Below are 25,416 nucleotides of genomic sequence, written 5' to 3' on the forward strand. Positions count from 1 at the left end.
TGATTTTCTGTTGCCTTATCAGTCAGCCAGACAAGTCTCGATTCGAGCAAGAAGTGAAAGATAACAGCAGAGTTTTTTTTTCCAAATTTGTCCACATCTATCTCATAAAATGTATTACAAATTCTTCGATAGTCCGTATTCGGTGCGCTACTGTTATTCGTGTGGAATCGAGTTTGTTTTGTGTTGGTACTATACGCGTCGTGCTCGTTGAATCTTAATGTAGTTGGCGTAGGTTCGGCGTGAGCATCGCGACGTACGTAAACACTTCCTGCTTGTGTATTCCGTTCCTGCCGGCCGGTATTTTAAAAGAGCATTTTGGTTCTATCACGGCACTCACTGTTGCTGAATGTAGTGAATTAGTTCACAAGTATATGTTAGCGCCCAGAGCTATCGGTCCAGTGATAACGATATCTTCTCCCGGTAGAGGCTGCTTGGAGTGAGTGGAAGCAGGTTTCACCGCACACAAGTATATGGTGGGCAATACAGAGACTAGTGATTATAAATATATTCTAATAGCGATTCTATGCTTTCAGTTGTTCGTACGCCGTGCCAGTGCCCGGATCGGTCCATTTAGCGTCTCAGCTGTTCATCATTTTTCTAACACCCGGAAAGATAAAGCCATGGCATCAAGTGTACCGCGAGTGAAGCTGAACAATGGTCAATCAATTCCAATTCTTGGCCTTGGAACATGGGGCGTAAGTATATGCACATTGCAATTTAATTCGTCCTGCTTAACTTATTCCAAATTACATAATTCATTGTCATTGATTGACGCTAGAATAAGGAAAGGTGTATTCGAAACATGACGCTGCATTTTTGCTTCGTGAGTGCAGATAATACAATATTTATAAAACTAACAAACAGAACTACTATGAAGTACCATCGATCGCCATTGAAACGCCGGTGGTGGAGTTCGTAACCAGCGATATTAAATCTGTGAGTGCTTCGTTTCATGGGAAGCGACCAGCGTTATAACATATGTGGATGTGCATCATTTTCGCACGCTTTGTTCTCGTATTCAATACATACGAGAATAATTCCTTATTTACATGCATACTTATGGTAACAGCACTAACGTTTCTATAGCAACTTCGCATTCCCAACGTAAGTTTATTCAATGTGTCATTGATATTAGTGCTCGGAAGCGCAATAATACGTGTGTTACAGTGGATTTCAGAAGAATTTTCCCGAAGCTCTGATCATGACTTGTGTGATAACCGCTGGCGTTGTTCACCAGTGTAAATCGATAGTAATCATGAGATTTGAAACCAATGTTTTATGTCACTCAAAAAATTAAACAGTCAATTGAGGGCTTATGATTATGACATCTTATGATTATCATATTTTTTCAGCGTTGGTGTCGTACACTACTTTTTGAGACTTAAGCCAGCGATATAATTATAACTGAAAAATAAAACAAATCTAAGGGCTTTTATCTATTCTATGGCCCATTGAATTTTCAACGACTCAGTCGAAGACAAGTCGACCAGTCAAATAGTTTGAAATATATGATTTTCGAAAAAAAAAGATATTTGTATAACTAAAAATGTAAGGCCAAATGTGTTGCTAAGCGTGAAATCCGAAGAAGGAATCGTCTGATTTGAGCCATCTTTATTTTGATCTATTCGTCTCTGCCCGTAGATCAATTTTATGGCTAGACAAAACGGAAAACTCTGAAGGAAAGTCGGAAAAATCGGAAAATTGATTCCCCATATGTTTTAAAATTACATCATGATAAGCGTTGTCGGTCCATTCGATGTTTGCGCTATCGAAATGGATCTTTGTTTGAAAGTGGAAATGGATTTTCAGGCGGAATAACGCATTCATATCTATATACTCGTAAATAAAAAAGGAAGGCCAAATGTGTTGCTAATCGCAAAATCCGTAGAACGAAAGGTCTCTTTTGATCCGTCTTCATTTTGTTGTATTTGTTGTATTCTGCCCATAGACAAATGTTATGATGAGAAAAAATTTAGAAATTTGTTCTAAAGAATTCATATCTAAACAATAATTTTGGACGGGACGAAGTTTGCCGGGTCAGCTAGTTAAAAATAATCTTAAGGCTATCGATCGATTTTTCCACCTCGGTTGATCTTATTTGGCTAATAAATAATAGATAATCCACTGAACTTTGTCGAAGATCTCATTTCGATTAGACACGTTCCTATCTATTCATTCAGATTCATAATTATGGATATGCCTTTATGAAACATATCTATTAAACTGGTCATATGAACATGAAAACTTATATTTTGGGAAGCCAAATACAGAGGCATATGAAAAAAAAGGGTTAGTTCTATCTATGTTATAACCGCAAGGTTGGCGTAGGACTGTCGTTGGCTTGGCGATCATTTGTTTGTTTTGATTAGATTATTGATTGAATGTAACAAATACAAATGAAATTTCCGAGTCCAGTTGAATTCAACATATTTTGAAAGTAAATTTTTTAGTTTATTCGCCTCTAGTAAATAAAGAGTTTAAACATATTTCATGCTTTGCCAATTCAAGCATTGTGATAGATTACGTTCTCTGCTACAAGCAGTGTTGCCACATTTTAATCTGTACCAGAGGGGTTAAAAATCTTTCTCATCTGTACTTTTTCTTCCAAAAATCCGTACCATCGAAAATATTCGTTGTAGAAATTTAGCCTGAAAAAATACTCATTTATTTACTGCAAATACTACATATATATTTGCAAGTCCTTCGTGTGTTTTATAATGCTTATACATTTTTTTTTGAATCTAGATTGCGTACCATCATGAATTGAAATTTAAAAAAAAGTTGTCACGTTATGTTCCTTTGTTCGAATGTAAGAAATTTCACAAGCAGAAAAATCTGTACCAATCTGTACTTTTTGACGAAAATCTGTACTCTGTACTGCACAGAATCTGTACCAAAAATAACAAAAAAAATATCTGTACGTATGGCAACACCGATTACAAGTAAATTTAATGAATGAGTCTGACCGTCCATTACCCTTTGATGCCTTTGATGCATGATGCCTTGGTCATTTTATTCATTTATGGTGGAATTTCAGAATATATCTAAACTGTACGTTCTTCTCGTACCGCGTATTTGCTTGATTTGATGAACTTCAGGCACTTCGTTTCTTTGTTTCAGTTTTCTTTCATTTATTTATATCCTCAAGAACGGAAATTGTATTGATCATAATGGTAACTGTGAAAGGTGTCCTGATTCTTAAATTCGACCAGATAGTATTCCTATTTATCACGGCATATTGTTATCAACATTTTCAGTATGCCTAGAAGTTTAGTTAGCTGAAAATATGAAGGCATATTTTTCAATGCCAACTTGAATAACCGAATAACCGCTTTTGTAGTCCGTACTAGGAAAACACATTCCAGGGTTCAAAAAATGCATGCGGGTAAAAAGTAAGAGAATCTGAGCCTAGAGGCACAAACGTAAGTTTGACGTAAAACTGTGATTGTTCGGAACAATTTTTTCCATTGGTCAGAAATATGTTATTTTAACTCTTGAGATTTCAAACGGTGGCCCCGAAAAGGTCTGTTTGTTATATGCCTCAATCGTTTCGTAACAATTGAAGTGGTAAGATGTATCATCCGCAACCTCATGATCCAGAATATTCGAATTTCCTGCTTTTTTGCACCACTTTCGCACTTGCGCTTATTGCAATAATAAATACGATTGTAAATAGCAGACAAATGTTGCGACATTTCGACTAGTTAGTTAGCTTTTTTATTAGCTTCTGACGGGAAGTTCAACTGAATAAATGAAAAAAAAAATGAATATTAGTATAACACATAGCTGGGCGGAATAGTAGACAAAGCATATGTGAATAGGTAAACAAAAAATATATGTCGTAATTGATTACATTGAACATAAAGTTTATGGGATAGAAACAAAGAAATGTCGAAAATACTGAGGCAAAATATATATGACATCATAAAGCTGCTTAGTTTTTAATGGATAGATATGATATTGTGATGTCTTTCCATTGCCTTATTCTAATTTTTAGTCTTATGCTAAGTCATCGGTAGGGGGGTCTCCGTAGCCACATTGGTTGCGCGTTCGCTTAGTAAGCGATCGATCGTGAGTTCAAAACTCCCCCATTGACCATCTTTGTGTTGTTACAGAATAACTACGTCCACGCAACAATCATCAGCGATGGAGATCGATCCACGGTCGAAATAAGATCGATTCATCCATACAACTGCTCTGTTCTGCAAGGAACATCGGGTTGCTGTTCTATAAATAACTCAGCAATGGATCAACGACTGTCTCCGCTGTCCAGTCTTAACTGGATAATGGAAGAACAGATAGTAAACTCTTACGCCTAAATGGCTACTGTGTAAATGTGTACCATTGCAATGGTATAGAAGGGAATACTCTAACGCCGAAAAATGGCAACTGTGTAATGTGCTAATTATAGATATGATAAATATGTGACATGTACACGATTAAAAATTCGGCTCTGTTACAGCTAAAATGCTAATGAGCCTAAAATAAACAAAAGGGATAAAAAAAAAGTCATCGGTAGCAGTAGCTTTTTCGGTGAAATAATGTTCGTTTGTAGACTATATTTCACGTTACACACACTGACACTGTGGGTCATGACAATATCAGCTTGGTATTGTTGAAATAATGACTTTCTGTGGAATTGCAGCCATCTTACTAACCCACTCCACCATCTACATTATCCTTATTACTACACATTGACTAGATGTCTAATTTTTTTGATAGAAAACATTATTGCACACAGTTTTGTGTTGCATACAACATTCACGGGAACCAAGCTGAAAGCTGAAAGATTGCATAATACATGATTTAGCTTCGCATTCACTTGAAAAACATAGCTCTTTTATTCGCTAAATTGTTTACTTGTTTTAAAATTTCCACTGTTGATGTCTCAGTTGGAAAAATTACTGGATAAATTTGCCGTCTAATGGCATTTATTATAACATATGGCATTTATTATAACATATGTCATAAGAACGATTTTGCGTAATATGCATTTGAAAATTCTTAACCCATTAGTGCCCAGCGTATGAAATTTAATACGCAAAAATGCCCAATTTTGAAAAACTGTTTTTGATGAAAATAAAGTGTTAAGCGCATTTTAAATGATACCACATGACAGTTTAAGAGTGTTTTTTTGTGTCAGAGTCATTTTATCTGTCTTTTTTGTTGTGTATTGAAGCTTGCAAAGTTCGAGTTTAATGGAGTCGCAAAAGTAAACATAAATTTATCAAAGTTTTACCTCTTAAAAGATTAAATTGCTCAAATCTGTGGCACAACACTACTAGACGAGTGTAAAAAATGATATCTAGCAAAAAATCCGAAGAAAAATATAAAACCGCAAAAAAATCTATGTTTACTTTTGAGCGTATGAAATTTCATACGCCGTAAATCCAGCAAGGATCGAGTTCATGCAGATCAAGCCTAAACTCGAAGTCATCGGAAATTAGGTTTGACGGAATAAATCATTTTATAATACGAACCCAATGGTACCCAACGAAGGTGAGCGTATTACAACCGATGTACGACGTATATTTGCCTGAAGTGTGATGTGGATTTGCACCATTCGGAGTGCTTTTTCCGGTACCATACTCAGTGATACTAAATCCGATACACTGCCGTTCTACGCATAAATGTTCTATGTTCTATGCAATCCCTATGAACCGTGGAACAATTATGCGTAGAACGGCAGAACACGAAAGTGCTAATAAACCATGAAAATGTTTTTTTTTTTTTTTAATTTAATTTATTTTCAACTGGCTCAGCAACGTTAAGCATCAATGAGCCGTGTTTATGTATAGGGAAAAGCCTCTGTGAGTAGAACTATGCAAATGTTCTTTCTCATAAAGGCATAAAAACCCTATGATTTTTTCAAGAAATAGAACAATATAAATAATTATACAACAATTCATTATGAAATATTATTTAAGACTTCTTCTTGAGGATTTTTTATAGAGAAAACCACCTCCTTGAAGATTGCGAGCAATTGCGTGCATCTGAGTATTTTTGAGTTCTGAGGAAAATAGTTGAAGAAAAATGAAAACGTTAATAACCATATATTATTGATAAATAATAAAAATATTCATAACAAAAAACAAAAAAGTTGGAGAAGTAAACGGTAATCAAAAATAAAAGAAAAATACACACATACTCATACTTGAAAGTGTATGGATTTGAGGAAGTAATAAATCAACATAATTGCATCGAGATTACGAGTAGCCAGAACGTCACGGATCGAAACATTGAGTGGCATTCCCTTTTTGCGAAAATTTTCTATTAAAGATAACCTTTTATTTTGAAATTCAGAGCAATACCATACAATGTGATCAATATCGTGGTAACCTGTACCACAAATACATAGGTTACTATCACTGATGTTAATTCGAAAAAGATGTGCATTCGAGGAATAATGATTAGACATGAGTCTGCACACTACTCGAATGAAATCACGAGAATAATTATATCCTTTGAACCATGGTTTGAGGGAAACTTTAGGAATGATAGAATACAGCCACCGACCTTTATCACTACCATTCCAACTTGTCTGCCAACATTGAAGTGCACGTTCACGAGGAAAATGGAGATATTCATCAAAAGTAATTGGCCTATGAAATAACAGTCCTTCCGTAGCGCCCTTCTTAGCAAGAAGATCAGCTTTTTCATTTCCTGGTATCGAACAATGAGAGGAAGGCTTGAGGAAGGCCCATGTAGCTAATCCGTAAAACTGACGAAGAACCATGGGAAAAACTCATATGTTTTTCACGCATTAGGTTAAACAAAAAACTATTTAATTTTGGAGAAAACCCATTTAGATGAAGTTTTTCAAAAAGAACCTCAATGGAAACTGAATCAAACCCACCCTTGATATCTAGGAACACTGATGCCATTTGTTGCTTACTACACAAGGCTATGTCAACCTCTGATGAAAGCAGAGCAAGACAATCATTAGTTCCTTTACCTCTACGAAACCCGAACTGCGAAGGTGAGAGGAGGTTGTTGGATTCAACCCAGCTGTCTAAGCGACATAGAATCATTTTCTCTAATAATTTTCGAATGCAAGAGAGCATTGCAATTGGTCTATAAGAATTACAATCAGACGCAGGTTTACCAGGTTTCAGAATAGCTATAACTTTAATCTGTCGCCACTCATGCGGAACAACGTTCTGCTCAAGAAAAACATTGAACAATTTTAACAAACGTTTCTTCGCATTATCAGGTAGATTTTTCAATAAGTTGAATTTGATCCTATCTGACCCCGGCGCCGAATTGTTACATGACAGAAGTGCAAACGAAAATTCAGCCATACTGAACGGAGGCGCAATATCATCAGATGTCTCCAAGAAGGGAGGTGGAGCAGGTGCTGAGTCTGGACATATCTTCTTGGCAAAGTCAAAAATCCACCTTTCAGAATATTCAACTTGTTCATTTGAATGAGTTGAATTTCTCATTTGTCTGGCAACTCTCCAAAGAGTGCTCAAGGAAGACTCTCGGGAAAGCCCATTCACAAAATTACGCCAATAGCCTCTCTTTTTGACTTTTATGAAGCTTTTGAAATTTACGCTCCAGATAAATGTAATTGTCGTAACGTTCGCAGGAGCCTGATTTACGCCAATTCTTGAAAGCATTCGATTTTTCTTTATAGAGATTTGTACAATCTTGATCCCACTTAGATGATAAATCTAAGCGACTTGCGCGGCCTGATGAAGGAGCAATTCTTGTTATATCACCTGTATTTAAAACTGTCATGTTGAATTCATCGCAAAGATCATAAATAGAATTAGCTCTTCGATCATCAAAAGATTCACCCCAGCCAATGCCATGTGAGTTGAAATCTCCCAAAATAAGATGAGGTTGTGGAAGAAGCTCAATTATATTCACAAGGTTTCGATAATTAAGCATTGTACTTGGTGGAATATAAATAGAAGCAATGCACAAATCTCTACCCTTGATGCGTGCCTGACACGCAAGAATTTCAATTCCTGTGACTAAAGGCAGGGGAATCCTGTAAAATGGATAACATTTTCTAATACCTATGAGAACTCCTCCATAGGAATCATCACGGTCTAAACGAATAATATTGAAATCATGGATGTTTAATATATTGTCCGAACGAAGCCATGTTTCAGATAGAGCAAACACATCGCAATTCAAAAAATGGAGCATTTGCTTGAATGAGTCAAGTTTTGGAAGAAGACTTCTACAATTCCACTGTAGAATAGTAGAATTCTCTGACTCATCCAATAAATTAGGCATCGAAATTAATGAAGGAGAGGAGGGGCCACTTTGCAACCATTTGTTTATATTTGACTGATAGTAGGAAGCCAAGCAGAAATGAGACATTTCAATGAATCTGAAATTCCGAAAATATCAAAGATCCATCTAACAATTGAAGAAAAGCAAATACCTCCTGAAAATGATTGGGGTTCAGGAACCGATCGAGAAGCAAATCTGGGATGACTTGACAATGCAGGGAAATGAACGTCATAGTTAGAGGATCCCCAACCAGGAGGGTTACTGTTGGAAGGAGCAGAAAAATGAGAAGAAGCTTCTGGTTGATTAGAGGATAATCCTCTTTTTTTAGCAGGCTTGGAGGAGGAAGTATTTTTTCTCTTCCTGGTTCTTCCCGCGATTATTGGATCGAAAGTAGTATCCGATTCATCATCCTCTGATAAAGCAGAGAAACGATTTTCTGAAATCTCGGATACCTGAGCTGCCTTGAGTATATCAGCAAAGGATCGCTTAGAACGATCTTTATGTGACTGTTTAAGTTTAATTGAACGGGATTTGTATTTTGGACAGTCTTTAACTGTGTGAGGAACACCTCCACAAAGAATGCATTTATCAGCATCCTTGTTGCAAATACTTTCATCATGATCGACTCCACACTTAGAACATTTAATTTTATTGCAACAGAAGGTTTTAGTGTGACCTAACTGATTGCAATTAGTGCATGACATTATTTTGGGAGTAAATAATCGAACTGGAAGACGAAGCTTATCAATGAGCACATAATTTGGAAGAGCTGTGCCCTCGAAGGTGATTCTAAAAGAACCAGATGGGAAATATTTCTTCTCGTTGCCATCAATTATAAATGAATTCAGCGATCGAACTTCTAAAATTTTCACATGAGGAAGTTTTACATCATGAAAAATACCCTCTGCTTTTTCGAAATCTGCTAGTTGGAGAGATTTTTCCGAAACCACACCATCGATTTCAACAATGTGTGCCGGAATATACACTCGATATTCAGTAGTGAACAAAGAATTATTTACAACTGCGTTAGCGTCTTTACAATCCGAGAGCACAACACGAAGTTTGTCTTTATTAACTTTTGTAATCTCCAAGACACTTGAGTAATTAGATTTCAAGTCTTTACAAATTTGGGTCACTCTTAACGGTTTCCCTTTGGGACGGAAGAATACCACCCAACGATTTTTCGATGAACCCGAAACGTTCTGGTATTGTCGTATTCGAGAAAGATTCTTGGGAGGAATATTCTCAATGATTGGATGTTGAGGAGAATTAATTAGATTTTGAACCGAACTGAGTGAAACAGAATCAATTGTTGGCTGTGTCGAATTTAACTGTGATTGTTTTTTATTTTTTTTCGAAGGACGAACTTCAGAAAAACAATTACTAGGAGAAGCTACGATGCTCATATCAACATCGGAGGGTTCGTTCCCCTCCATTTAGATAGAATTGTGTAATAAAAATGAGAGCAGAGAGAGCATAAAATGCCTAACACTCACAGAAAATAAAACTATTATTTTTGTATATATAAAAAAAAATAAAATAAAATTAATTAATTAATTAAGTAACACAAAACAAAAACTTAGCTGTTTTATATTTTCCAGAGGCAGGGAATCTTCAGAAATCCTGCACCAAGGTTCAATACAGCGGGAAGCTTCACACACACCGAAAAACACTTGAAAATTCAAAATTCGTATATCTTCTTCGGGGAATTCCACTCGCTAAACAAATGGCTCCAATAACTTCACAACTTCTTCGAGAAATAGTCTTCAAAACATTGAAATGACCTACAAGAAAAAAAAATCACGAAGAAAATCTGCAATATTCGTTTTGATGAAAATTATACGTCACCTTTATTCCACGGCTTGCTGATGTATCATGAAAATGGTTGATGAAGTTGAATTTTATGAAATAAAACCGTTTTATTCGATATTCAAATGATTTCCGTTGTATCGGCTGTATCGACTCAGCGTATGAAATTTCATACGTCAGATATCTCAATTTCCAAAGAACTCCAAACCAAAATATTGCGTTTCCCTCCCGTTTCGGGACACACCTAGATGAACTAGAAAGTTTCATGCCATTTGGATTAAGTTCTTGTACACTTGGGCTCTAATGGGTTAATGTTTCGTTACATTTTTCGAAAAGTGACCCCCTATGTAGAAATCGAAGACGTAGTCCTACGTCAAAATAAACCCCCGAATTGAAGCTTGAAACCGTTGAGGCTCGTGCTTTAAAGCGCGCTACTTTCATTCGTAAATTGCATTTCGATCTGGTCGAACCATCAAACCAGATCGTGGACAAGGCTTTCACGAGACTTAAAATAACACTACATTCTCAAGCTTGTTTTGTTTCACGTTCTTTCGTGCATATCTTGTTCATAATCTTAACATTTTGACATCCGCACGGTTCGTAAAAAAATATGCGCTTGGCGCCGGCAGCGCTAACTCGGATTACTTGGCTTATCGCCGCCCGTTCTTGACGTTATCGGGAAATTAGAATCGGAATTAGAATTATAATCGGGAATCAAAAATGTATCCCTTCTTAGCACAAACGATCACATAAAATACCGAAGCACTCTTTATTGCTGATGTTTATCATCGAAGGCATCCAAACCTAGAAGTTCAAACAATTAAAAAAATGCCATAGAATGGTGACACCTTATCTCACGCCAATCCAACAAATATGTCATCGTGTTTCATTTATAATGCCACTTGAGTAATAATGGGAGTAATTAAATGACTACCGTTACTGTTTCGCAACTGAACTCACAAACCTAATAGCCCCATATTTCAGTCCCCACAGGGTGAGGTTGCCCAGGCCGTAAAGGATGCTATCGATGTGGGCTATCGCCACATCGACGGTGCTCATGTGTACCAGAACGAGCATGAAGTGGGCGAGGGCGTTAATGCCAAGATCAAGGAAGGCGTCATCAAACGGTGAGCGATTTTTTTACGTCGGTCATTCGGAAGTCTAACTTTTGTTTCATTTTCTCTTCAGCGAGGACATTTTCATCACCAGCAAGCTGTGGAACACCTTTCATCGGCCAGAGCTGGTCGAAGGAGCATGCCGAACGACGTTGAAAAATCTTGGTCTGGATTACGTAGACCTCTATTTGATTCACTGGCCAATGGGTTACAGAGAGGGCGACGCGCTGTTCCCCACCGATGAAAATGGAAAAACCGCCTATTCCGACGTCGACTATGTGGACACGTGGAAGGAGATGGAGAAATTGGTTGAATTGGGCCTGGCGAAAAGTATCGGTATTTCGAACTTCAACTCGAAGCAAGTTGAGCGTATTTTGGCTATTGCGAAGGTGAAACCGGTGACGAACCAGGTTGAATGTCATCCTTATTTGGCGCAAGTCAAACTATCCTCCTTCTGCGCTGAGCGTGATTTGGTTATAACCGCATATAGCCCACTTGGTTCACCTAACCGTCCATGGGCTAAGCCTGACGATCCCCAACTAATGGAGGATCCCAAGGTGGGATTGAAATCATCGTGCAATATTCATTGCTCACTAATTTAATTTTCGTCTAATAGATTGTATCAATCGCCAAGAAGTACAACAAGACGCCGGCCCAGATTTTGATCCGTTATCAGATCCAACGCGGACACGTGGTCATCCCCAAATCTGTTAACAAAGCCCGAATTCAATCTAACTTTGAAGTATTTGACTTCGAGTTATCTGAGGATGATATGAAACTTGTTACATCGTTCGACTGTAACGGACGAGTTGTACCGATCTCGAGGTAAGCATTGATTTTATATGTTTTTAGATGAGTGTTAGATATATAATGATTATTACTTTCGAATGGTGAATAGAGAGGATACAAATCCCCACATTCCGTTCAGAGAGGAATTTTAAACGACGAAAAGGAATCGCCGAAATTATAGCTGCTGTTGATGTAAATATCATTGGTGTGGGTTACTAATCCTCCGTCGATTACACTGTTTTATGAATTCCTTTGTAGTTTACTTTTGTGTAGTAATTTTCTTTCTGTTTCTCCTCACTCTATATGATCTATATTTTTTAGTAGATTAATTCTATTTGCTATCTTTTTAGTGCCGCCGGTCATCCGTACCATCCGTTCGAAAATGAGGAATATTGAACCAACTGTTTCATCAATATCACTCACTATTAGACCCCTGCTGATAATCATTATTTATGTGCACTGAAAACTTTTGTGTTCGCACACGCAAATGCTTCATATAGAACACAGATTGAATAAAACTAGTTCGTCCGAAATGGACAGCCCCGCGTTCATATGTTGCTCAATTTTATGTATAGAGAACGTTCCTGAGCCTATTTAATTTATTTCCAATCCATGATATTGTGATTAATGCAAATATTGGATGTGACAATATCTCATTTTCAGATTGAATGTCTAATTCACATTGTTCAAAATTGATGAACCTAATGCACAAGATAGAATAAACAGTTCAATTTATCAATTTAAGATTGTAGTATGTAGGGTATATGTATATTCAAATTTAAAGTAATATTTTCGTTCAGTTCTGAAAGTTGTTAACTCTCAATAATATGAGTGTTTCAGATTAGGATGAAATTTTTGAGCTTCATCCAGAGATTTTTATTTTTTTATTTTTTTTTATTTTTTTATAAATCAAAATTTGGTTCATTTCATTGTTTTGTCAAAGCTATTTACATAAAATATTGTATCATTAAAATCCAAATCTTAGGTGGAACTCCAATTCATTTACATCTACCACATTGTCAGAAGTCATTATGAATATTACGTAACTGATAAAAATTTTCATTATTTTTGTTTTCGTTTCTCCATTCACGCCATTTAAAGTTGGATGTATCAAATCGTTATATGAAAGCCTCCTGCGAACGTCAAGTGTTGTTGCTATTATCCTCTGTAGAAGCGTCCATGCCATTGTTATTCGTTGGCACTCACTGAGTTTGTGTTGAGAGTTTCACGTGCAGCATTGCAGTGTAGGCATTGCTCATTGTCTACTCGTCCTATCGTACACCATAAAACTCGATGCTCCATTTTCTCGTCAGCAGGTACCAATTACTACGTTGGGCTGAAGTCAGCTTGTGGCTTCCAATGTTGTGCCACACACTCCTCCAATTTACAGCAGGATGACGCAACTCCACTCTCGGTTTGGCTGTCTGGTCGATAAAAAATCGATGAATTTGATCGGAAGAAGGACGTTGTTGTATTTGGGGAGGCAAACGGGAAAGTGTTTGCAGGATTATTTTGAGGCAGGGAATATTTGCTGGAGTAGGATGAGGAGTAGATTGGGTGAGGAAGTAGGAATAGTAGGGAATGGAATCGATCTCTTGAAGATGTCGATTAGTAAATAGTGACTTTGATTTCAGTGCCAGAAGCTGTAGATTCAGGCCTCCTTGCTTTCGGGGTTTTGCCAACTGTTGCATCGGCACACGTGCTGGTTGTCTGTTTCACAGGAGCAGCCCCATGATAGCAGTTATTTTGGCGGTGTGCATACTGTATGGTGGAAGAATCGACGACAGATACCACACTTTTGATGTAATGAAGATGTTGAGTAGTATCACCTTTTGATGAAGTGTGATGGTGCGCATACTATGTATTCGCACCTGATGTGCAATTTTGCCAATCAACGCATTCCAATTAAGAGTGATCATTAGTCGTATCGAATTGGTAAATATTACACCCAGAATTTTAATATCATCCTCCGTCCGTAACCAGTCCACTTGAATCGGATTCCCATTCATAAACCCGACATCAATCGACGTTGTTTTGTTCAGGTTCAGCACAGCCCCTGACACTCGCCCAAAGTGATGAAACAAGTCACACATTGTTCCAATTTTGCTCCCAGTTGTGACGATGACGCTGATATCATCCGCATATGCCACGACCAGGTCAGTTTCGCACACACGTTCAATCGAAACCAACAGAGGGTGTAGATATAACACAAACAAATGCATTGAAATTGGGTCTCCTTGTCTCACCGATCGTTCGATAGGAAACGATGCTGTCATGTGGGCGTTTATCAACAGGCGGGAAGAGGATAGAGCAGCGATTCGTCTGAGGAGATCTACGAGCTGGCTGTTTATACCGAGTGATCGCATGTTCCCGAAGAGAAATGAGTGCCTTACTCGGTCAAATGCATGGTCCAAGTCAAAAGACACTAGCTTGCCGGTCTGTTTTCGTGCGGTCAACATAGCGATCCTATCTTTGAGGGCCAACGTGGCTTGGAAGATGTTGTTCTGTGCGTTAGAACATTTCTGAGCGCTTGTGAGAATGTGATGTTCTCTCATTACGGAAGACCTGGAAGACCCCTTTTCCATGCCAAAACACAGGTCCGGGACGACTGTTGACCGTTGACGAGAAGGACACGACTGTGATGGAGGGATAAGGGCCTTCCAAATGGCTTATATTGTTGCGTCCCGGGCTGGAGGAATCAAACTCGTTATAGGCGTGATCGGAGGTTGTGTAGTTTCTGGTGGCAGCAACAGTGTTGTTGGCTTCTTGTGCTTCGGTGGAAATGGAAATTTTTGGGAGCCGTAATCTTCGAACTCCCGAAACAGCAAACCTTCGGGCCATGTTGATGGATCCAGTGCTTTTTCTCTGGTCGAATGGTCGAGGCCAATTTTAAAGGATAGGAAAGTAAGAGATTCTAACTCTCTACCCTTCGGGATGAGCTTCGCCACGGAAATATTATCTTCAATCCCGAGATTGGCTTTGACCATAGCCGATACCGCTTCCACAGAGACGTCGGGACGAATTTTGGATAAATATAACCAGAATTTCCGATCAGCATCATTGTTACAAATAGGCACTGAAACAACATTTTCCATCGGCTTTTTGCTTCCTATTTGGCAATTCTCGGGAGCTCGCGTAGTGTAATCGGTCTCGCGGGGACGTTTCATAGCTCTGCGCTGTTCAAGTGCTGGCCAGCCTATGCTTGTAGCGGGTGAGAACTCAGCAACGGGCTTAGAGTGCAGATGTTTTATTTCGCAGCGCAACTCAGTAATCGCAGTCGTGAGCGTGCATAGAGGAGATTGTTCGTCTGCCTGGCGCGTGATAGCACGAAAATGCGAATTTTCGAAAAGCTCAGCGCATTGGTCACACATCCAAAAAAGGTTGTTTCTGTTGGATGCGAAGTATGACTGCAGCGCACGAGTTACACCAGAACAGGCATTCATGTGAAAAACTGCACCACAGTAGCCGCGGCAGATAACGAAATCGATGCCCGTGATTGCATTAGAGCACTTAGCGCAGTTTTTAACCATGATGACGCGCCTTTAGGTAGGCTATATAGTACGCGTGCAAATCAGTTAGATGCAAGGGGAGCGTGCAATCGAACGAGCTTTTTATGGTTTCTGTTTTATTCCAGCAGATGTCGCTTCAAAAGAAAAAATCTACGTGGAGAATAGTACGACTTTGTTATTTTTAGACACCAACGAATGCACAAACTCGCGACGTAAAATTTTATCACAACGGTAAAAATAATCAATATACAAACGAGCAGAATCAACGATTAAGTACTGATAGACAGTGATGACTCGAAAACAAGATTAAAGGACGTAATAAAACACAATAATCGACGGTGATAATCACGACAGGAAAATTTAACTTGTACACATAAGGCAGTGTTCCCAATCAAGAAGCTTAACTTAACAATCAAGAAGTTAAGAAGCGAGATCGACCTGTACGAGCCAACAGTGTCTCCAGATCCTCTTTTTTTAACCAGGACAATTACACCATCAACAAACTTTGACGGGAAATTGGACGCTAGTGCTTCATTCAAAATTAGGTTCAGCTCGCGATGGATAACGTCAAAAGCTCGTAGATAAATTTTTTTCGGAATTCCGTCTGGCCCCGGTGATTTCTTGAAGGCGCTTGTTTTAATAACACCTCAAATATCAGTTGTTGTGATTGCATTCATACACGACTCGTTTGACGCATCATTTTCGGAAATTATTTGGGCACACTGAAAGTTATCGGGTTGTACTTCTCTGCCTGTTTCCTTATATAAGTCGGAGAAATATTGGAGCACGTGGTGTTGTATGTTTTGTGAGTCATCGATGATCCACCACGATCGACAGCTAGTCGTGTAATCGTCGTCCGTTTTCTTCTTCTTTCCCCAAGTTGAAATATGGATAGAGGTTCTCCCGCTACAATTTGCTCGTGAATACGAACGAAAGCTTGTGTGAATCTTCGTTGCAGAGCAAGCATTTCTCCCTTGAGGCGGTTGATGGTTGTGAGCATTCCCGGGTTCTGGTAGTAGCTGTCGTATGCCCGTCGCAGCTGCATATACAGCGTTTGTTGTGCATGATGAAACTCGTCATACACTTGCTTCGATTTCCATCGGAAGAAACTGATTATCTTAGGCTTTCCGTACATAAGCCACCATTCCATCCAGCTACGATAGTTACGCCTTTGACGTGTCCAAAATTGCCATCGTGTCTGGAGCTCTGTTATGTTCTCGTTGGTGAGGAGATCGGGTCGAAGTGACCAAAAACCACGCCCGTAGGGTTGTCCGAGGTTGGGTAAACACATTCGTGATGTTAATGCTGTGTGGGCTGAATATGGAACAGTGTATCATGGACTGACGTGAGGCGAAATAGGGCTGGAGAGCGCGTGGGCTAATATGGCGCAGTGTAACATGGACTGAAGTAAGGCGAAATAGGGCTGGGGAGTTCGATGAGAGAGTGTGTGTAAACTCTACACGAGATAAGCATTAACTGCGAGAACAACCATTGCTCGTCCTCTTTTGGTATCCGGCGTTCGACAAGGTAAGACGTGTATTCGTACACGGAGTAACAATGGCTGCCTGGCTGATTCCTGAGTGGCTTTCGGAACTCCACATTGGCGATCCTGCCAGGAGTTGCTAACTCCAGCAACATAAATTGAGAACCTATTTTTACATTTAAAATGGTAAAATGACACAGGAAGGAATCAGCCAGCAGCTACACGGAACAAACATAATCAAGAAGTCGAGGTTATGTTTGGCGTCTCTTGGTTTTGCTCTTAGAGAGCATTATAGAGGGAAAAAGATTAATTTCTTTCTTAAGCGGTTCGGGACGTCCGCTGTACGAAGAGAAATGATTTAGAGAAAATCATATTAGAGCGACGTGTGTCGGGAGATCACAAATGAACGATTTGAGAAGCGAGTTGGGACAACCGCTGCTGGATAATGATTTTATCAATTAGCGGAACGGGACATCTGCAATTCGCAACCAACAATGAGTGTGCACTCATCGAAATTGGAAGAAGTAGAAAAGTAAACTCTGAACCTAGTTGGTGAAGAGACGGAAACATTCAGATGGTGTATTGCGACACCCAGAGCAAGATATGAATGAATTATGCATATTTTCATAAGATACACTAATGTAAACATAATCGTCACAACCTTTTAAGACTGTGCAACTGATTTCAGGTTAACAGTGATAAAAACAAGTGGATATGGCGTGCAAGGACCGATACATTCTGGCAATGGACATGACCGAAGGTAACGACAATGACGTTGCCCATTTCGTCGAAGTGCGCTCGGAAGAGACCGAAATTGAAACCCACCCGGGAGTTGAAAGTAGCGAACCAGACGATAACGATGGTCGTGAGGAAATCCCTGAAGACAGCGATAACGATGCCGAGTCCTGTGCTGAAAGCTTGACTCCAGATTCAGGTGATGATTCGATGAACCCAAAGACTGACCAGCATGCTGACTCGGGCATCAATGAAAAATCGAGTGGAGAAACCTCAAACGAACGAAGGGAGCGCATCGAGAAAGTTTTAGGAGATATGGCTACAGTATTAACACGATTACAATCATACGATAAACCTTCTTCGTCGCACTCTCATACCGACTCGAGCTGGAACACACCGACCGCAATGACCAACACGGAAGGAGCTTCGTCGGCAATCCGTTGGGATAATATCAAATCCTTTCCTAGTGGTGTTCCAGCTAATAAAATGTGGGAAGAGTGGAACCGATATATTGAGAACTTTGAAATCGCAGCCTCTTTGAACAACGCGAATGATCCTGTCAAAAGAACTAAATTATTGTTTCTTTCTATGGGACCGGATTTACAAGAAATTGTTCGAGCCGCTAAGTTGCGTCCAAACTTGAAAGACATCAACTGTTACAAAGTCTTCGTGATTATTTCCGGTCTATGACAGATACAGCGGCGGAGCATGAAGCCTTTTCTTGCATGAAACAAGAAAAAGGTGAATCAGCAGTCGCTTTCCACGCTCGTTTAATGTGCAAGGTACGACTGTGTAACTACAGCACCGAAGATCAGGACAGGTTCGTGCGAGCGCAGCTCCTAAAAGGGTTGAGAAACAAGGATTTGGTTAAAACAGCTAGAACCTACGGACACGAATCGAATTACATCGTGCAGGCCGCGACCCGCGACGAAGCATATGAAGCAGAAACCCTGCAGCCTGTGGATGTCAATGCGTTCGAAGTAAGTAATCGACAAATCTTAAATGACGAACACAACAGGAAGCGGAAAAATCTGGGCGAACACGACGGTATACGATTTGCAAAACGTAATAAGCAGAATTATGGTCAAGGCCGACGTTCACGTTGTACAAAGTGTAATCTGATGAACCACAGGAATGGCGTTTGCCCAGCGTTACAGAGAAACTGCAACAGTTGCGGTAAACGTGGTCACTTCGCGGCAGCCTGTCGGAAGAAACGCGTATACGTTACCCAACAAAATCGAGAAGTCCCGAAAGGCGATACATCTGAAGATGAAATACAGGAAGAGTCCAAACAGGTATTGAAAAATTGAATCTATGAATACAAGATATTGAGATTAAAAAAACGATGCCATTACTGAGACCTACTTTTCATTCCTTTTTAGTATACTAATGCTCTCTCCTTGGAAGACGCCTTGATTTCATGTAGTGTGGGGTCATCGAGTCCAATTCGTTTCTTAATTGACTCTGGCGCCGACGTAAATGTCATTGGTGGGAATGATTGGGAGCGCCTGCAGGTTGAATTTAACTTAGGGAAAGCGAAATTCGAGATCATAAAACTACCCAGTTCAGGAATACACGCATACGGTTGTAAAGATCCAATACCTGTTGAATGCTCGTTCAAGGCCAAAGTTGCTGTAATGGAAGCCGTTAAACCCTCTATTATTGCTATCTTCTATGTTATACGGCAAGGAGCTAGATCGCTTCTTGGCCGATCTACCGCTAGTGACATGAAACTACTGAAAATTGGATCAACCATCAATAATTGCGAAACAATAAAAGATGAGGAGAAATTTCCGAAAATGCCAGGGGTCATGGTAAGGTTCAGTGTGAACAAATCGATTGCCCCAGTGAAGAACGCATATTATAACGTGCCAGCTGCATACCGGGAGGCAGCAAGACGCAGACTGCACGATATGGAAGCACGTAGAATAATCGAAAAGGTTACCTCAGCACCCAACTGGATTAGCGGAATGTCCGCTGTTTCAAAAGGGAAAAGTGATTTTCGACTCGTGGTAAACATGAGGGCCCCAAATAGGGCTATCAACCGAGAATATTTCCGGCTCCCTCTTATAGATGAAATGAAGGTGAAGCTTCATGGAGCAAAATATTTCTCGGAATTAGACCTTAGTAACGCTTTTTATCACCTCGAGTTGTCAAAGGAATCGAGAGACTTAACAACCTTCTTGGCAGAAGACGGCATGTACAGGTTTACTCGACTCATGTTCGGGGTTAACTGTGCCCCCGAGGTGTTCCAGAGGGAAATGTCGCGCATATTAAAGGATGCAGACAATATAATCGTATACATCGACGACATCCTCATATTTGCGCAGACGCTTGAAGAACTTCGACGATCCGTTGCAAATGTTTTGAAAATTTTGAGGAAAAATAACTTAACTCTGAATATAGAAAAATGCGAATTCGATAGGACCAAGATAAAATTCCTTGGTCACGAGCTGGACGCTGAAGGCTTTTACATAGATAAAGAGAAGATTATCGGCGTACGAAACTTTCGAGAACCAATCACGCTTTCAGAGCTTAGAAGCTTCCTTGGGTTGGCTTCATTCATCGGCCCATACATACAGAATTACGCAGACATTTCAAGCCCTCTATGGGCCATGACATCCTCAAAAACCTGGACATGGGGTCACAAAGAAAGCGAGGCATTCAACTTGATTAAAAGGCGAATCGTGGAATGTACGATATCATTAGGATATTTTTCCGAGAACGATCGGACAATTCTATACACCGACGCGTCACCAGTAGCTTTGGGAGCTGTACTGGTCCAAGAAAGCGACCGACATACTCCAAGAATAATTAGTTTTGCGTCTAAAGCTCTAACCAGCACCGAAAAAAGGTACGCCCAAAACCAGCGCGAGGCATTAAGCGCTGTTTGGGCAGTGGAACATTTTTCTTTCTTCCTTCTTGGGAGGCATTTCACACTGCGTACAGACGCTCAAGGGGTAGCGTTCATTTTGAATCGATCTCGGGAAGAGTCAAAGCGAGCTCTTACCCGTGCCGATGGCTGGGCACTACGATTGAGCCCGTACAATTACGACGTGGAATACGTTCGTGGCCGGGATAACATAGCCGACTCCTCATCGAGACTGTATTGCGGTGATGATGAACCCTTTGACGAAGATGTAAGTCCTTGGGAGATTGCACAACTTGAAGCAAACTGTGTAGAATTTTTGACAGAACAGGAAATTCGAGACGCTACCGAAAATGACGAAACGCTCCAAAAAGTAACGAGCGCTCTAGATACAGGAAGGTGGACCAAAGATATACGCAGGTATCAAGTCGTTGAAAATGACTTAGCAGTGCGAGATGGCATTCTCATCAAAACCGGTTGCGCTGTAATACCAAAATCGATCCAGACGAAGGCTTTACAGGTCGCACATGAAGGACACCCTACAACAGCTAAGATGAAAAGCATAATAAGACAGCGTGTATGGTGGCCTTCTATCTCAAAAGATGTTCAAAATTGGGTTGAAAAATGCAGAACATGTGTCATCAATGGAAAACCAGAAAGAACTACCCCAATGGAGCGTGTTTTTATGCCGAAAACCGTCTGGGAAACGATAGCCTTGGATTTCAATGGCCCCTATGTCAAGTTTGGAGGAATTTCAATCCTCGTAATCGTTGACTATAGGTCTAGGTACCTTTCTGCCAGACCGGTCAGATCCACCAGTTTCGAATGTACCAAAAGAGTGCTTGAGAAGGTATTCGAAAGAGAAGGCTATCCTAAGAACATTAAAACGGATAACGGACCACCGTTCAACAGCGATGATTACAAAACTTATTGTAGCCAGCGTGGAATCAACATGATTTTTTCAACTCCTTTATTCCCACAACAAAATGGGTTGGTGGAATCGTGCATGAAAGTGATCAATAAAGCGATGGTTGCAGCTTCTACCGACAAGACCAATTTCATAGAAGAACTTCAAAAAGCAGTAAATGCGCATAACGCAGCGGCGCACAGCGTAACCAAGGTCCCGCCGGAGGAGGTTATGCTTGCACGGAAAGTCAAGCGCGGACTCCCACTTCTGCGGCACAGTAAAGCAACATTTGACGAGGAGCTTTTCGAGAAAACTGACCGAGAATCAAAAATGTCTGGCAAACTTCGGGAAGATGTTCGACGAGGTGCACGGAAATGCAGAGTAAAGCCAGGCGACACGGTAATAATCGAACGACACACACGCGCAAAAGGTGAGTCTCGCTTCGCTCCTACGCAGTATACTGTCATCCAGGAAAGGAACGGTAGTCTTACCCTCAATGACGGTGAAGGTCAAGTACTAAAACGACACGTATCTCAAACTAAAAAGATTTCCTCTTGGCGTAACAACGGAGAAACTGTCGTTCCAACCGAGCAATGCCGTCAGTCTTCGCCAGAACTAATGGAGACAACTGAACCTGAACCGGTACGAAATAGGAAACCTCCATCTCATCTTCGTGACTATATTAGATACATCGATGATCGCATAATGTAATCAATGCAAGTTGCTGCAACGAAAAATAAAAAGTTGAAATAAATAAGCATTTCTTTCGTAAATAATTCCAATGTTTCCGATCTCGAGATAACTGTTTATTTTCCACTAAGTTTGATGAAAATAATTGCATAAAAATGTATAATTTCATCTTAGTTGAGTTGTCTTTGTTTTGGTGATTGAAATTGACAGTTCAGCCCAGTGTGAAGTATTTGATACACACCCTTAGAAAAATCCTCGGTCGAAAACTACTAAATACATTTAGTAATGCAAAATTAGTAGAATGTACAAATTTTTTGTACATATTGTCAACAAACCCGCATCCCTACCAGAGATTAGTATATTTTACTCGATAACATTAGAAAGCTTGGATATTGTCATATCTGAAAATTGGTAAGAAAAGCGCGTATTAACCATTTTCATTGTTCCAATAAGGCAATACGGAGGTATAATAAGGATACAATTCTGATACGTGCATTTTCGGCGAGAAAATGTAGCCGATATTGGGCTTCCGAATCATGGTTCTGCTTGACATATGTGTTTATTAGTACGGTCGAAAATGACTATAGATTGGTAGTATTTACCAAAAAATTCGTTATATTTACTAATTATTTCTCTCAGTGCAGTGCAAGTGTTGCAAAATGCCAGTAGAACAGAAAATACACGCGGGAAAAAAAGAAGCCAAACTAGATCATAAGTGCAAAGCCCATATCGTTTTGATGACTCATGTATACTAGATATTTTGGCGATCAATTCGGATGCGTAAGTTTCATATGTGAAACAGAACTTTATGAATTTTAGGAATAAAAAAAAATCATTAACTGCGAGAACAACCATTGCTCGTCCTCTTTTGGTATCCGGCGTTCGACAAGGCAAGACGTGTATTCGTACACGGAGCAACAATGGCTGCCTGGCTGATTCCTGAGTGGCTTTCGGAACTCCACAAATGCCATGTGATCAGACAACGAGCATGCATGGGTTTGTGCGTTTCGTAACTGTTCACACAATCCCCTGCTTACATAAATGCGATCTAAACGCGAGGATGAGTTAGCCGTAATATAAGTATATCCGACATCATTTCTGCGTAGCTTGAGCCACACATCATGCAGTTGCAGCTGTTGGACTGTAGTCTGGAGAGAGGGACTCATATTGTATCCCGTCGAATCACACTGTCGTATCACGCAGTTGAAATCACCGGCCAGAATTGTATGCTCGGTACGATGACGTAAATAGAAGGCGATCGTATCATTAAAAAAGCGTTCTCTCTGAGATGTGCCGTGCCGGACGGAGCGTATACGCAACAGTGTGTAGTATTGTGAATACGCAAAGCGACCAATCGACCATCCAAACTTTTCTCCACATGAGAAAATTCAATGTGATCTCTCAGAGCGATGGCGGTGCCTCTTCTCGTGTGGTCAACATTAGCCACGACGTTGAAGCCAGGGAGAGTGAGTTGCTCATTTTCTAATTCTTGAATGAACACGATATCAAGATCCATGGTTCGGATAAATGTTCGAAGTGCGTTGATTTTGGTGGTGTTCGTGATCGTGTTTACGTTTATGGTCGCAATATTGTAGCTGGTGAAGATGCTTATTTCAGGAGAGGTCGTTGTCCTGCGGGTCATCGCCATCATCGCAACGCATTTTTTTGGTACTACGTGTCGAGCGTCTACTACAAGTAGATGAGTCTGTATCATTGCCGTTTGTTTTCCTTTGCAAAATTGATTTGCGCAAAACTTTTGTCCATGTGTCGTTTTCATTTTCGTGTTCCTGTTGCACGTTCGTTGGTACAGCGAAGTCATCGAACCTCTCGAGCTGAACTAGAACAGTAGGAGCAGGCATTGTGCTGCTTGTAGACGCTTCTGTATCTATTGGTATCGCTATTGGTATTTCGGCTGCTTTTGAGCCGCTCGGCTTCGCAGCTCGGGATTGCTGAGCAAGTGGTTTCGTACGTGGAGGATTTGTATTCTTAGCAACGTCTGCGTATGAGAAGCTGTTCGCTGCCAGTTTTTGGACCAGCAACTTCTTGTTTTGCACACACGAGACGCCATTGTGAATGAATTCACTGCAATGTCGGCAAGTCTGTTGCTGGCCGTAGTACGATAAAAGTGTCGTTTCACCATCAATGGTGACGTAAGCTGGAATATTTTTTTTGACCGTCATCCTCACGATGCGGACACCGGTCGGTAGACCAGAGAAAAAATGCTTCTCGTTCCATACCTCCTCTCGAATGGTTAGAACCTCTCCGTAAGCACTGAGAAATTTATCGATCTTTTGATTGGATACATCTTCGGAAAGATTGTAGATCCTCACTTCCACCGCTCCATCCTCCATTTTCAGACGTAGAACGTATGACTTTCCGTCCTCCTTAATTTCGTGAGTATTGTCGTTTTCCTCGACGACTTTTAGTGCAACTTCAAGAGAAGTAGTTTCGATAAAAGCGATTCCGAGGTTGCGGCTGTATTGAATCCGCTTTATATCCTCACGCTTCATAGCGAGCGTCTCACCAACAAAACGGTGAACCTCCTCGGACGATGGTTTTTTCGGCACAAACTTTTGTCCATAATCAATGCGAAATGTGTTTTCGCGGCGTTTCATCGCGGACATCGGCTCGCGATAGCACACGAAAACTCTCGCAACTTTCGTATTATATATAGCCGGCGAGGGACTTCCGTAGATGATAGCAGAAACAAAACGCGTCTGTTCAACTCGGAAGTTGAGCGCTAACTGAAAAAAAATTTATATCTCAACAACTATGAGTCGTACCGGAATAGTGTCTTAGAAAGTGTTATAACGTGAAAAAATGTACATTGAGAAAAAAATTGTACTCTTTCTTTTATTTACGAAAAAAAACTTTAATTTGCAATATCTAAAATATTTTGCAATTTTTCCATATTAATGTTTTGCCATTTGTTGATTTCATTTGGAATTGCAGCCGGGTTTTAATCGTGTACATGTACATATGTTTATGTTTCTATAAATTGTAAATTACACAGTAGTTAGTAGTAGCCATTCAGGCGTTAAGTTTTCTGTTCCATTACATTATGGTAAATTACACAGTAATAGCGATTTAGGCGCAAGAGTATTTTTTCCTGTTCTTCCATTGTTCAGCAGACCGGACAGCGGAGACAGTTGATATTGATCATTGTTGGGTTATTTATAGAACAGCAGCCCGATGTTTCTTGAAGAGCAGAGCAGTTGTATGGATGAATCGATCTTTGTTCCACCGTGGATCGGTTTCCA

At 40.1% G+C, this 25,416-nt stretch overlaps 2 protein-coding genes across 3 annotated transcripts; both read left to right on the forward strand.

The window, feature by feature from the left end:
• Window positions 1–335: 335 nt before the first annotated feature.
• LOC129769514 (aldo-keto reductase family 1 member B1-like) lies at window positions 336–12,514 on the forward strand. 2 transcript variants are annotated; one of them, XM_055771838.1, is made up of 7 exons: window positions 336–473; window positions 534–695; window positions 11,044–11,186; window positions 11,248–11,731; window positions 11,791–11,999; window positions 12,073–12,155; window positions 12,314–12,514. In XM_055771838.1, exons 1-6 carry the CDS (start codon window positions 471–473, stop codon window positions 12,113–12,115), a joined length of 1,044 nt encoding a protein of 347 aa, XP_055627813.1. In that variant the 5' UTR covers window positions 336–470; the 3' UTR covers window positions 12,116–12,155; window positions 12,314–12,514. The 2 variants fall into 2 exon arrangements, with proteins under 2 accessions (XP_055627813.1, XP_055627812.1); XM_055771837.1 differs by lacking the exon at window positions 12,073–12,155 and having other exon boundaries at window positions 339–473.
• A 5,949-nt stretch (window positions 12,515–18,463) lies between these two features.
• On the forward strand, window positions 18,464–22,177 carry LOC129764454 (uncharacterized protein K02A2.6-like). The gene is made up of 2 exons (XM_055763532.1): window positions 18,464–18,985; window positions 19,073–22,177. Exons 1-2 carry the CDS (start codon window positions 18,464–18,466, stop codon window positions 22,175–22,177), a joined length of 3,627 nt encoding a protein of 1,208 aa, XP_055619507.1.
• The last annotated feature ends 3,239 nt before the right edge of the window (window positions 22,178–25,416 follow it).

This window comes from Toxorhynchites rutilus, chromosome 2 (genome assembly GCF_029784135.1).
Source record: "Toxorhynchites rutilus septentrionalis strain SRP chromosome 2, ASM2978413v1, whole genome shotgun sequence".
Taxonomy (NCBI): Eukaryota; Metazoa; Arthropoda; class Insecta; order Diptera; family Culicidae; genus Toxorhynchites; species Toxorhynchites rutilus.

Coding starts and splice junctions, on each gene's coding strand:
- LOC129769514 (XM_055771837.1), top strand. Junction 11,187..11,247: donor AAGGAAGGCGTCATCAAACG/GTGAGCGATTTT, acceptor TTTTCTCTTCAG/CGAGGACATTTTCATCACCA. Junction 11,732..11,790: donor AACTAATGGAGGATCCCAAG/GTGGGATTGAAA, acceptor TTCGTCTAATAG/ATTGTATCAATCGCCAAGAA.
- LOC129764454 (XM_055763532.1), top strand. CDS start 18,464: ATGTGCAAGGTACGACTGTGTAACTACAGCACCGAAGATCAGGACAGG. Junction 18,986..19,072: donor TACAGGAAGAGTCCAAACAG/GTATTGAAAAAT, acceptor ATTCCTTTTTAG/TATACTAATGCTCTCTCCTT.